Source organism: Balaenoptera musculus, chromosome 3 (genome assembly GCF_009873245.2).
Source record: "Balaenoptera musculus isolate JJ_BM4_2016_0621 chromosome 3, mBalMus1.pri.v3, whole genome shotgun sequence".
Taxonomy (NCBI): domain Eukaryota; kingdom Metazoa; phylum Chordata; class Mammalia; order Artiodactyla; family Balaenopteridae; genus Balaenoptera; species Balaenoptera musculus.
In genome coordinates this window covers 8,651,574-8,664,055 of record NC_045787.1, presented here as the reverse complement: position 1 = coordinate 8,664,055, position 12,482 = coordinate 8,651,574, and the positions used below count along the sequence as shown (strand labels likewise).

The following is a 12,482-nucleotide window of genomic DNA, read 5'->3' as shown; positions in this document are numbered from 1 at the left end:
CAGCCAAACTGGTCTCCCTGCTGCTCCTCAATGGACCTCAGGCCACTGCATGTGCCCGCCTCCCCTGCAAGGACACTCTGCCTTCAGGGATTTACACGGCTCACTCCCTCATCCCCTCCTCCTTCAGGGCCTTCCTCACCTGTCACCTCCTCAGGTCCTCACTAGTCACTTCCTTGCTTCGTTTTTTTCCCATAGCACTTATGACTCTTTGACATATTATGTATTTTATCTATTTTATTGGCTGTCTCCCCAACTGAAATATAAGCTCCACAAGGGCACAGATTTTTCTTGATTCTGTTTTGTTCACTGTTAATCCCTTGTACACAGAAAAGAACCTGTTATATAATGGGCCCTCAATTTTGCCAAATGGAAGAACAGACTAAACACTGCTACAAAAACTTAGCTAAAATTCTAGGTATAAAGAACTACCAAAAAATGGGTCTACTCCAACAATATATAAAGCCAGAAACTGTGCTTCCTGGTTCTCACTGTGACAACCCAAATACATAAGGAGGGAGAACCAACTTTCTCTAGGTAGGGAAAAACTCAGAGAATAAAACCTCGATTTGGATTTTGACGAAAGACAGCAGAAGCATGCCCGGCAAACATGGGGAAGAAGGTCATTCCAAACAGAGAGGGAAAGACCAGGAGCAGCTAGGCATTTATGGGGAGACTCAATGGAGGCTGAGCGTGGCTGGAGAGGAGAATTCAAGTCAGATAATGCTGAACAAGATGCTCGAAAGGCAGTGTGAGATGCCGAGCCTTGGATGTCATTGTAAATGACCCAGATATTATCGTGTACATTATGGAGGAAGAGACAGGTGTGTTAAGGATGGATTCTAAATGGGAAAAAAACAGGAAGGCCTAAACTAAGGTATTAAGTGGTAAATCACGTTGAATTAGATAAGAGACTGTACAGAATTAGAACTGACAAGATTTAAAGACTAATTACAAGTAAATTTGAGGAAGAAATCCAATTTGCCTGGCATATTTAGGTGACGGAAGGGATGAGGCAAATCACTGAAAAAGGGATTATAGGAGGAATGGTGGAGACTAGGTTTCCAGGTTACTTAAGTCTTTAAATCAAAAAAAGATTTTCCATTTATAAGCCATATAGCCTATTTTAATCTATAATTAGATGTATATCTATGGCTACATTACTTATGATGTGCTTTTCATACAAAGATGATGCTACTAGGTATCTCTCATTAGGAATGTTAAACATTTCAATGCTAAACAAAGGCACACTTCAGTTGCAGAAAAGTCAGTCCTTCTTTGGAACATGGAACTGCTAAACTAACATTTATGTGATTTAGAACATGGCAAAATTTAGTTATCAGATGATTTCTAATGTCTATAAGAAATGAATGTTTTAAATAAATGTACTCTGAATATCAAATCCCTACCAGAGCTAAATTAGTAAAGCTTCTGAATTGCAACAACTTACCTATACAGCATGACATTGTACGGAAGAAAATTAGGCAGCAGACTCTTAATTATCCGTATAGGCAGCCAAAGCATCAGGAGTACAATGGAGCCGAAGACAATCTGCAGCAAGAAAAAGGGCAGGCGCCACTGCAATCACTGTCAGCCTGAGAGACAGGCAGACTTCTGAACGCGCTCATCCAACACACAATCCAAGGCTACATGTGCCCAGGCCGCTGAGTGCTCTCGTTCAGCACACTATACTTGGCTCACTCTATGCGGAGACTGCATTCCTGGGACAGCTGCTCCTCTCTCTCTCTAGGACACGAAGGCTCAGACAGGAGCCACAAAGGATAATCACTGCATGGTATGTGAAAAGAGAGCTAGAAACTCATAATGAAGGATCAAAATTGCCTGCATCTTAATAAACCACCTGGAACAATAAGACATGACCCATACTAATGGCTACAAAACTTTCCAAAGGACACACATCATTGCTTTTAGAATTTTATCTTGGAAAAACTTAGACTAGGTAATTTCTTCTTCCAGGCTTCTGTTAAGAGTTTAATTTAGAAGCTATTAACAAGTCTCCATTGCTTCAATGCAAATTAAATGTAATTCAGAGACCCATAATTTGGCAATCAATTATACTACTAAAGAACCAAAAGGCATTTTTGTCTACTAACATTTTATTTTTATCAAAGTAACCAATAAAACAGCTATTTGATAACCAACTTCCACAGGCTTAGATAAACTTAATTCAATCCACTCTACCAGTCCTCCCGACCAAAAAAAAAAAAATCTAAAGGGTAGCCCATTTTACTTCAAAAACAATAAAAAAGTATGCTTACCACTGACAAAATAAATCTTCGGAGATGCCTATAAATAGGCAAGTGAATCATTTCTTGTACTGGATTAAAATCTGGATCATTCAAATTCCTTAAAAACCATAAGACACCAGGTCGAAGTACCTGCAAATATATTTTAAATGCTATAAATACTTACCAATGTCTTCAAGCTCTGTATATGAGCTAAAACATTAATAGAGAAATAAGCTCTTAAAATTATTTTGGCATCTTATAAAATGGGCCCTAGAAAATTCATATAGTTTTCCTGGGAAAAGAAGTTCCTAAATCAGAATCTTTATTAAAACTATCCTGTGTTTGATGTCCTTTGATGCTTTTAATCATTCAGTGGAAAAATTTAAGTACAATTTGTCAAGAAATCTAGATCTCCAAGATGAAAAATAAGTTTTGTTTGTTTGTTTGTTTGGTTTTTTGGCCTCGCCACGTGGCAAGAGGGATCTTAGTTCCCTCATCAGGGATCGAACCTATGCCTCCTGCAGTGGCAGCACAGAGTCTTAACCACTGGACCGCCAGGGAAGTCTCGAAAAATAAGTATTTTTATAAAAATTATCACTATATTGTATAATCTGGAAAGGATTAGGTTACAATTTATAAGTGTACTAAACAGAAGATGTGATTTCAGTCTCACACTTCCCGAAAAGAGTTATATTAATTAAAAAACCTTCAGTTTCTCAGTATCTTCATTTTACCATCTACATCTTTTCCCCTTGCTCAGTAGGAATCATCAATCCTAGAGGCTATGGGTAATGGGCAATGAATGGGTCTGGGGATTAGTTCTGGGTGGCTCACACTCACTGAGCCACCCTGTATAAAGCATCTCATCTGCCCAAATTCTATTTCTTCACCTTCCAAACAAAGGGGTTCTTATGTGACCTTTAAGGTTCAATCTAACTCTAAAATACTAGGATTCTGTATCAACAAAAAACCACCACACTGATAAAATGAAAACATTCAGTATAAAATACTTAATCACTGAACAATACAATTTAGAGGTCAGGTATAATTACAATTTAAAAAACACATTATTAATGTAGTCTCAATCACTAATTTCAAAACAAGGATATAAGCTTTGTTTGCAAACAGAATTTACTGAACTTATACTATATGATTCAGGAGAATATTTTGGCCCCCAGGCTCACCCCCAACTCCTCAAATCTCTCAAAGAGCAAAGTAACCAAGAACTGCATTAAGCCTTTGTGCTTCTGTATTCCATTCACACTGGATTAGTCGTCAGCCTGCTCCTTTAGGCCCTGCACATCTCCATCACCACTCTCAATGGAGTAAGCTGCCTTGTTCCATGGCTGTATCCCTTCCCAGGATGCAAAAATCAAGGACAGTGGAGACTGTGTCTCTGTTTCTCACTATCACCCCAGCATACAGCACAGTGTTTGGCATAGAGTGAGCATGCAGTAGTATTTGGGGAAAGAATGCACAGAGGAAAGTACACTTATCAGAATTACTCAAGTTTTATACTTCATTTTGCACCAGATGACTAAGCATGAGATGTATACTAGTCAAATACTGACCCTGTTTTCACTGCCCCCAAATCAATAAGGACTGTATTCTGAAAACAGGATTAGTAAAAGTACCCATCTGGTGAGTGAACCAGAATCATAAAGGACCCTCACTATAATTCTATACTTTAGGTGTCTGCTTCAAGACCATTTTACATATTTGATCCTGCAAAACCATACCCTTTGGGTATTTCCAGCATTAAATGTCCCTGAATGAAGTCCAAGACAGGCTCACATCACATAAAGTTCCAAGAATATGTATTTGAGGATGGTGAAAATATATACCAAGTAAAACAAGTGTTTTTATTTAATTTTTATCCCTCAGTCTATTCATCTTTCAAACTCAAAACTAATTAGACAGAAGTAATAAAACTTGTCAATTTTTGAGACAAATTACTAAAAAACATTTTAAAGCAATTGAGCCAAACTAGGCTATTAGCTGTTCCCTCTTAGAATAAAATAACAGAGAAAATGATTTAGCTAGGAAATCATCATAGCCTTTAAGGCATGACTTGTGCTTAAGGCAAAAGTCCTTTTCATAAATGTACAGTGTTGCAACTTCCCTGTAGAACTTACCTCTCTCAGTAACAGAATGAAGGAGGCAAAGTAGAACACATATACCATTCCCACCAGCCAATGCAGAAACATGGTAGTACCTGGAGCCGACTGAAAGCTCAGTTCTCGATCTTTCAGAGTAGCATCAAACATTTCCTAAATCAAAACAGTACACGTGAGAGACTGCTTACATCTGCTGAATTAATATCTTCATATTCTAGGAAGTGAATGAATCACTATGCATGTAGGTTCTGATGTTTCTAGAATTACAGTTCTCTTAAAGCCATTTCATGGTATCACAGAAATACAAATGATATAGGTTGGATACCATTTCAAAGATGTATATGACACTTCAGAAATTTTACAGAGGCAATACTGATAAACCAGTTGGTGAATAAGAACTTTACCAATATTGCTATTGTGAAAGAACCATTTTTGGTTAACATAATACTTTCCTTTCTTGGTTACAGGTCTGAATTCATGACAAGTTTTAATAGAAAGGTATGGGAGAAAATGTTATCTCAGAACCAAAGGCAGCTTTTCTACATTCAAATTTTTTTGAAAAGTAAAAAACTGGACTTCCCTGGTGGCACAGTGGTTAAGAATCCGCCTGCCAATGCAGGGGACACAGGTTCGATCCCTGGTCCGGGAAAATCCCACATGCCACGGAGTAACTAAACCCGTGCGCCGCAACTACGGACGGAGCCTGCGCTCTGCAACTACTGAGCCCGCGTGCCACAACTACTGAGTCCGCGTGCCACAACTACTGAAGCCCACGGGCCTAGAGCCCGTGCTGCGCAACAAGAGAAGCCACCACAATGAGAAACCCGTGCACCACAACCAAGAGTAGCATCACTCTCTGCAACGAGAGAAAAGCCCACACGCAGCAATGAAGACCCAATGCAGCCAAAAATAAATAAATAAAATAAATAAATTTAAAAAGAAAAGAAAAAACTGATGATCACTGACAGTCATTAAAGATTTTAATCAAGACTGAACACCATAGTTAAAACAAATGGTTAGGTTGAATTAATTACTACAAAGGCAGTCTTCTTTTCAGATTACTCTTTTTCGGTTTTTTTTGCACCGCATGGTGCTGCCTGCGGGAGTTCCCCGACCAAGGACTGAACTCAGGCCACAACAGTGAAAGCACCCAGTCCTAACCAGTAGACCACCAGGACCTCCCTCGAATTACTCTTTTTATACACAACGTCTTGGCATCTTCATAAAACTCAAAAGAGTTAAACGAGGAAGAGAACTCTCCACTGGTTATCAGGAAGGTTCCAGTCAAAATACTCTTAACATCAGAAATGTGCACAGAGCCTCACAAAAATCAGGTACTCAGGAAAAATTTGCAACATTAAGACTCTACAATGATACATTCTCAGAAAAAACAAACTATTATCAAATATTGACTTTACATTAAAGGAACCCACCCTAAAGACCACTTTTTAAAAAGCCTTTAAATTATTAGACTGTATGACAATGAATAATAAACTCACCAGGGAACAGATATCCAGCCACCAGCCGCAAATGAGAGGGAACACTCCAATTTCTACCACCACTAACAAAGAGACCTTAAGTAAAAACAAAGGTCATCAATATCACCCAAATGGGGAGAAATCGTTTCCAGTCTTAAGTTATAACAGGAATTACCTTCACAACAATATAGCAGACTCCCAGCAAGCGACGAGACCTATGAAATTTAACAAGAGTTGCCAAGCCCTACAGCATGTAGTCAAGGAAAACCTGAACATTTAAAGAAAGATACAGAAAAACAACAAGGTCCTACTGTATATAGCACAGAGAAACATATTCAATATCCTATGATAAACCATAATTGAAAAGAATATTAAAAAAAAGAATGTATATATATGTATAACTGAATCACTCTGCTGTACAGCAGAAATGAACACAACATTGTAAATCAACTATACTTCAATAAAAAATTTTTTTTAATTAAAAAAAGATACAGTGAAATAGGTAACTATTTAGGTAACAGTTAATATTATTTGACAGACAGAATTTATTTATTCCATATTTTTTCAGCTCTCATCCTCACTACAAATACCTACAACTTCTACTAAAAGGACAAGTGGAGAGAAATAGTTTTGTCATTAATAAGAACAACCTTTGGGTAAGCATAATAACATTACTGAACACTAAGTTGGTTCATTAAAGGATACATGACAAATTATCAGTGTTATTGCTAGAAGTATATACCCAACTATGGTCGTGATTAGGCCTTCAAAATGGGATGCTTGGACCTAGAAATAAGAAAATAAATAAACAAAATGTAATTTCACCACATGGCCTACACCCCAGTTTATTAAACAATCCACGTAGACTAAATGTGAACTATCTCAGGAATTTGCAACTAAAAAAACAACTATAAAATCCCCTCTGGATGACACCTCTGCAAACCAGATTCTCCCATGGACTGCTATTTATTACGAAAAGATGAGGAAAAATTAAAGAATAACACTTTACTCAAGCAGACAAAATAATAAGAGTAGAGTGAATTAAATTTTACAAAAATAAGAAAAAAGTTGTAATCGTCTGCACTCCAGTCCATTCTGAAGTGGACCTGCTCAAGGCTGAGCGCTGAGAACAGCAGCACAGTGTCCAAGCCGTCCTCTGGCCAGGTACATCTTAGCCACCCTATCTCCTAACCACAATGTTTCAGGTTCCCTTGCTCGCCAAATCTGTTTCATTATCAACTTACAAAGAGTTAAGAGTTTGGATAGTGACATATACTGCCCAAGATACCATCACCTTTTGGTTCCTGAATTTCAGGTAGCAAGTGGTGATAGTTTACAAAGTCAAAATTTATCAAAGCATTTATCTGAACTGCCCAAGTTCTTGCATTCAACTAGTGAGAATTTGGAGAGCTGTATTCAATATCAGAACATGTCTCTTTGCCATTTCAGAAACTTCAGAATGTGATCTCTCAGGATTCACATATACAAATTGCCCAGAATATTCCAGCTATGTCAGCTTTTCTTAAAAGACTAAATCTTTCTGGGGACCCCCGAAAATAGTAGTAGTTGTCCATCCAAATATTTATCTAGTTCTGAAAAACAGCAATAAAATGTCAAAATTAAAGCAAATTTCTGTAGAAAATACCACAGTCCATCATTCCAACACAGATCAACATTTTAAAAAATTGATTAATATATCATTACCTTTCTGAATTCACTATGGGGCAACTAGGGAAAAGGGAGAGAAAGGAGCACACAGGCTAACGGAGCAGGTCAAAAATCAGCCTGTAAGAAAACTTTCCCACAGTATGTCTCTGGCCTGTCCAACGGGAAGGAAGACAGTGCATCATGGGGCTCAGAGAACATCTTCCACAGCTGGCAACATGTCCTACTACGTCTTAGGCCACTTCTGGCTTAGAAGAGGTGAACGAGATGGTGTTGGAAAACTATTCCTTCGTATAAGGCAGACTGAGAAATGAAGTAACTCTTTACAATATTATTACTTAGTCAACATATATCAAATTTGGGGTAATTAATAAAATTAAGTTTGCAAAAGTATCATACTCACGTGTTCTTCAAATCCCAAACCAACAAGGGAGAAGTGGCCAATGTGGTAAGGGCAAAACGCTAAAAGGGGGGGAAAACTCAATGAAAACTTCAAAATCAAAACAACAAACAGTCCTACTACCAACCCCACTAAAAGGAACAAAGGCTTCTTGGAGAAATGGAAGATCCCAGAACCAAAAATGTACTGTCTGTGACATTCTCTACAACCAGAGAACAAAAAAGTTACCAAGCTCCTAATACACTCATGGTGAAAGGACACAAGAACTATTGTGAAAACAGACTCACAGGCCTGTGAGAAGAGAAGACGATATGAGCATCCAAAAAAAAAACAAAACCAAAACTGATGAAAACACACTGAATACATACAAATTCATGAGTTCATAATACTCAAAACAGGGAAAGCCAGAAACGAAAACCACAAAAGGAAAAAAGCAACATAATAGAAAACACTTATCACTAAGGGAAGTAGTTATAACATCAATTCCTTATCCTGAAAACTAATAATTAAAGGAAAAGAAGTGCACATCTGTCCTGCTTCTTCCAAACAAACAAATTCAGGTTAACTAAATAGTTCTAGCTGTTAAGATCAAGCTCTTCTTTACAGAAAAGCCAGCCAATAAATGCATAAAAATGACAGAATTTGAAAATCACCATTCTGTAATGCCTAATAAAAATAAATTAATTCAGGCAAGTATCAATGGATAATAAACATATTTGGTAAAATGTTGATGGAACACTAGATATTTGCATAATACTAAAATACCACCTCCCACAGATTACTTTCTGATGTTTAAAGGCAAAATGAAACCTAACAATAGAGGCTTCAAGATACTATCACCTGAACCACAGACAAAGGTGGATAACCAGACATCATGTACCTCCTGATATGTCATAGTAATAGGCATAGCATGACCAGTGAAAATTTTGTCCCAGAACTACTGAACCTGAATCTAATCAGGCCACAGATTTAACTTCCAGTTTAAAGGAAATATGGAGACAAAGGAACAAGGTAGCAGAATCAACAGGAAGTCATCGGAAGATAGTAGAAAGTGAGACATGTAGAAGACAGCTGACCTAGTGTCATCAACAAATCAATGGCAAAATAGGGTGGGGGTAGATGAGGGGAGCAAATAAAAAATATTCTAGATCAGAAAAACTTAAGATTTAACAACCAAAAGTAACAGTAAACTAGCGGGTGTAAGACAGGCTCACGGATGTACTGTACAACAAGGGGAATACAGCCAATATTTTGTAATAACTGTAAATGGAAAGTAACCTTTAAAAATTGTAAAAGAATAAAAAATTTTTTTTTAATTACTGTAGGTTTAAAAAAATTTCAGTATCTGGGTAAGGTAAACCTCCCTCAATATACTTCTTTCAAAATCTCCTTGACTATTCTCAGCTATGTCTTAAAAATAGATGAACTTTAGCGCAATTTAATGAAATTTTTGTCCAAAACTGAAAAAAAAAGGTAACAGGTAGACCTTATTTGAATTCTCATTCAAATAAAGCAACTATAAGATGATATTTAAGGAGACAATCTAAAATTTTTAATATGATCTATTATTAGGTAATATTAAATTCTGGTAATTTTGTAAAGTGTGATGATATTCTGGTTAAATAAGAAAATAGCCTTAAGACAGGAATAAAGACGCAGATGTAGAGAATAGACTTGAGGACACGGGGAGGGGGAAGGGTAAGCTGGAACGAAGTGAGAGAGTGGCATGGACATATATACACTACCAAATGTAAAATAGATAGCTAGTGGGAAGCAGCCGCATAGCACAGGGAGATCAGCTCGGTGCTTTGTGTCCACCTAGAGGGGTGGGATAGGGAGGGTGGGAGGGAGACGCAAGAGGGAGGGGATATGGGGATATATGTATATGTATAGCTGATTCACTTTGTTATACAGCAGAAACTAACACAGCAATGTAAACCAATTATACTCCAATAAAGATGTTTTAAAAAAAAATAGCCTTAAAATTTTCATATTAAGAATTTTGATAGTCTCTTTTCCTCAAGTCTTTCTTGCCATGTTAATATAACTGTAATTCATTCTCAGTAATAAAATTTAATTATCTTTTTTTTTATGGCAAAAATAATTGAACAGTATAGATTATTAGGAAAGGGGAGAGGGAGACTCAATCATGAAGACAAAAGTCAGAGTGAATCTATAGGGATATGGCTGCCAAACCTTTTTGACCAAGTATTAGTAAGTAGAAATTTTAACAGTATTCCCAATACACTTAAATTTCTTTATAAATTACACACATATACTATTTTATTAATATATTATGTGTATTATAAAGCACAAGAAAATTTTAAAGCGTGCGAAATAACTATATGCAGAATTTTTCCTATTTTATTCTCACACCCAACTCTGAGGACGACTCAAGCAGGCCCCTGGGAAAGGCAAACTTTCAAATTTCAACTCTATTTATATATATAAATATTAACCTAAAGCACCAATTTTAACAATCAATTTCTACCCCATTACGCAGAAACTACTAGATAGGTACCCTGAAATTAAGATCAGTTTCTTAGGACTGTTCCCTTCTACTGAGACAGCGGCACTGCAAGGTTTTATTTCTGCAAAGTATATAATACATGACCACAAAGGTCCAAAAATGCCAGTGGGAACTGCAGTAAAGCAACCCAAGTCAGAAAGAAACAAGAGTGTTGCTTAATCCCAATGACTATGCTCATCGAAAAGGAAAAGCATATTCCTAAATAGAGGACAACTTCTTGTTTCATTTCAAAAGATCTTAAGTATAATGTGTATGCTAAGACAAAAAAAATTTTTTTCACAGTATAAGCTTAGGAAGTTGGATTAGAAAAACATTTACTTAGTTGAGATTTGCTTTATATAAACAAGAGTTCTTATTTCTATAATTCATGCTTTAAAGGTGACTTGTTCCTTTAAACATTAATTTAGCACTAAGCTTTTCTTGCAAGAACAAAGACTAAAGTCTATATAGATTTTTTCCTCTCAAAGAAAATTTGGTCAAGATCAAAAGAGTTTCACACTCTCTATATATCAATTAATTTACATAATGAGAAATAAATGCAGAATAATCTGCAGACACATTTTCACCCCCATATGCAAGGGAAAACAACAAAGAATGGGCTTCCTGTTAATTTGCACCATCTTAAATATCTACTAAAAATTAAGAATGAATGGAACTTTTAAAAGATACTATGTTTCAACAAGATACAGATAAATTTCTTTTGCTCTTTTACAGATAATATTCAGAAAATTTTTTTGTCTCATCCTTGATCTACTTATTCAGTGTCTTTTTTGACCATATGGCTTCCTATTGAAGACAACTGTTTCCTGATGAAAACACTGCTTTCTAGTCCCTAACACAGAGCAAATAACTTGGAATTTAGTGGAAGAAACTTGGAAAATATTCCTCCTTCTTAGGAGTAACTCATATGCACTAAGGAAGGAATTTCTCAAAGATATTCCCTATACAGAGATCTGCAGCCTGAGGTCTCCCTATGAGACACCAATAGTACAGTCTAACAATAACCCAATTCTATCAGACTCCACCTTGAGGAACTGAATTCTAAAACCTTGGTTTACTCAACTGTTTCCCTTACCTTTCCCCAAAGCAGAAAAACCTGTCAGCTATATCTCAACCCTGCCTTCCTTACTCTCATGACTCCCAATGGGAGGGACTCTTAGTGCTGTCACAGAATCCGCATAGCTACAGTTGTTAAAAGTGTTTGGAAGTAAACTTTGCTGGAATCTGGTTCTGAAGGGAATTACACTTTCCTCAAGCCTCCTATATCCATCTCTGCGACAGATCCCGAGCCAAGGTCTCTGGTACGGCCTTGGTCAGGATTTTAACAGATGAAAACAAGATCTTCTGCCATAGGGAAGAACACACAGATAATCAGCACAAAATTAATTCTAGATGTGGAATATTATATATCCTCAAGTCAGTCTAAAACTGGCTTCTACAAAGAGAGACAGAAGTGCCCAACAGAAGCAAAGTTGGTAAATAACTGTAGCCAATGTTGCTTAGGAAAGAAAGTAACTGTATACCTGGGGTCTTCCTATACCAGATGACTGTCTAAAACTGTTTCATATATTCCTAAGTTTAAAAACAAAACAAAACTTGTAACAAGACTCCTAGAAAATTAAACTCCTACCATAATACCATAAATAAAAGCATAAACGCCACTTACCAAAAACAAGAATGAACAGTGTGTTTAAAGACACCACCCAGAAGACATGTTCCTAAAGGAAAAGAGCATTAATAAAACATATTCATATCCTTTTTGATTTATGTTTAATCCATTTATTTAGAAGACTGAAATTTTTACTATAATTTTGAGATTTTGTTCAGAAATTATGTGTAACTTTTCATTTTTCATTAGATAGCTCATAAAACTAAACCTAATGAAACTTAAAGTTCATAATGTCTACATGAAAAAAAAATCAAAGAAATCAATCCATAAACATTTCCTCTTCAGAAATTAATAATCTACCACAAACTACACAGATTCTCATAAATAATCGCCAGGTTTCATTTAAGTCATATGACACTAAAAAATTCTAAATAAAG

At 36.4% G+C, this 12,482-nt stretch overlaps 1 protein-coding gene across 1 annotated transcript in view; it reads right to left on the bottom strand.

Annotated features, from left to right (window-relative positions):
* The window catches only part of MARCHF6 (membrane associated ring-CH-type finger 6), a 75,689-nt gene that overhangs the window by 24,650 nt on the left and 38,557 nt on the right, over positions 1–12,482 (bottom strand). The window contains exons 10-17 of the mRNA XM_036846439.1: positions 12,103–12,154; positions 7,910–7,968; positions 6,547–6,627; positions 6,017–6,085; positions 5,863–5,937; positions 4,382–4,516; positions 2,277–2,396; positions 1,448–1,548 (exon numbers count right to left, since the gene is read on the bottom strand). Coding sequence (XP_036702334.1) covers positions 1,448–1,548; positions 2,277–2,396; positions 4,382–4,516; positions 5,863–5,937; positions 6,017–6,085; positions 6,547–6,627; positions 7,910–7,968; positions 12,103–12,154 — 692 coding nt within the window. The remainder of the gene's footprint in view (positions 1–1,447; positions 1,549–2,276; positions 2,397–4,381; positions 4,517–5,862; positions 5,938–6,016; positions 6,086–6,546; positions 6,628–7,909; positions 7,969–12,102; positions 12,155–12,482) is intronic.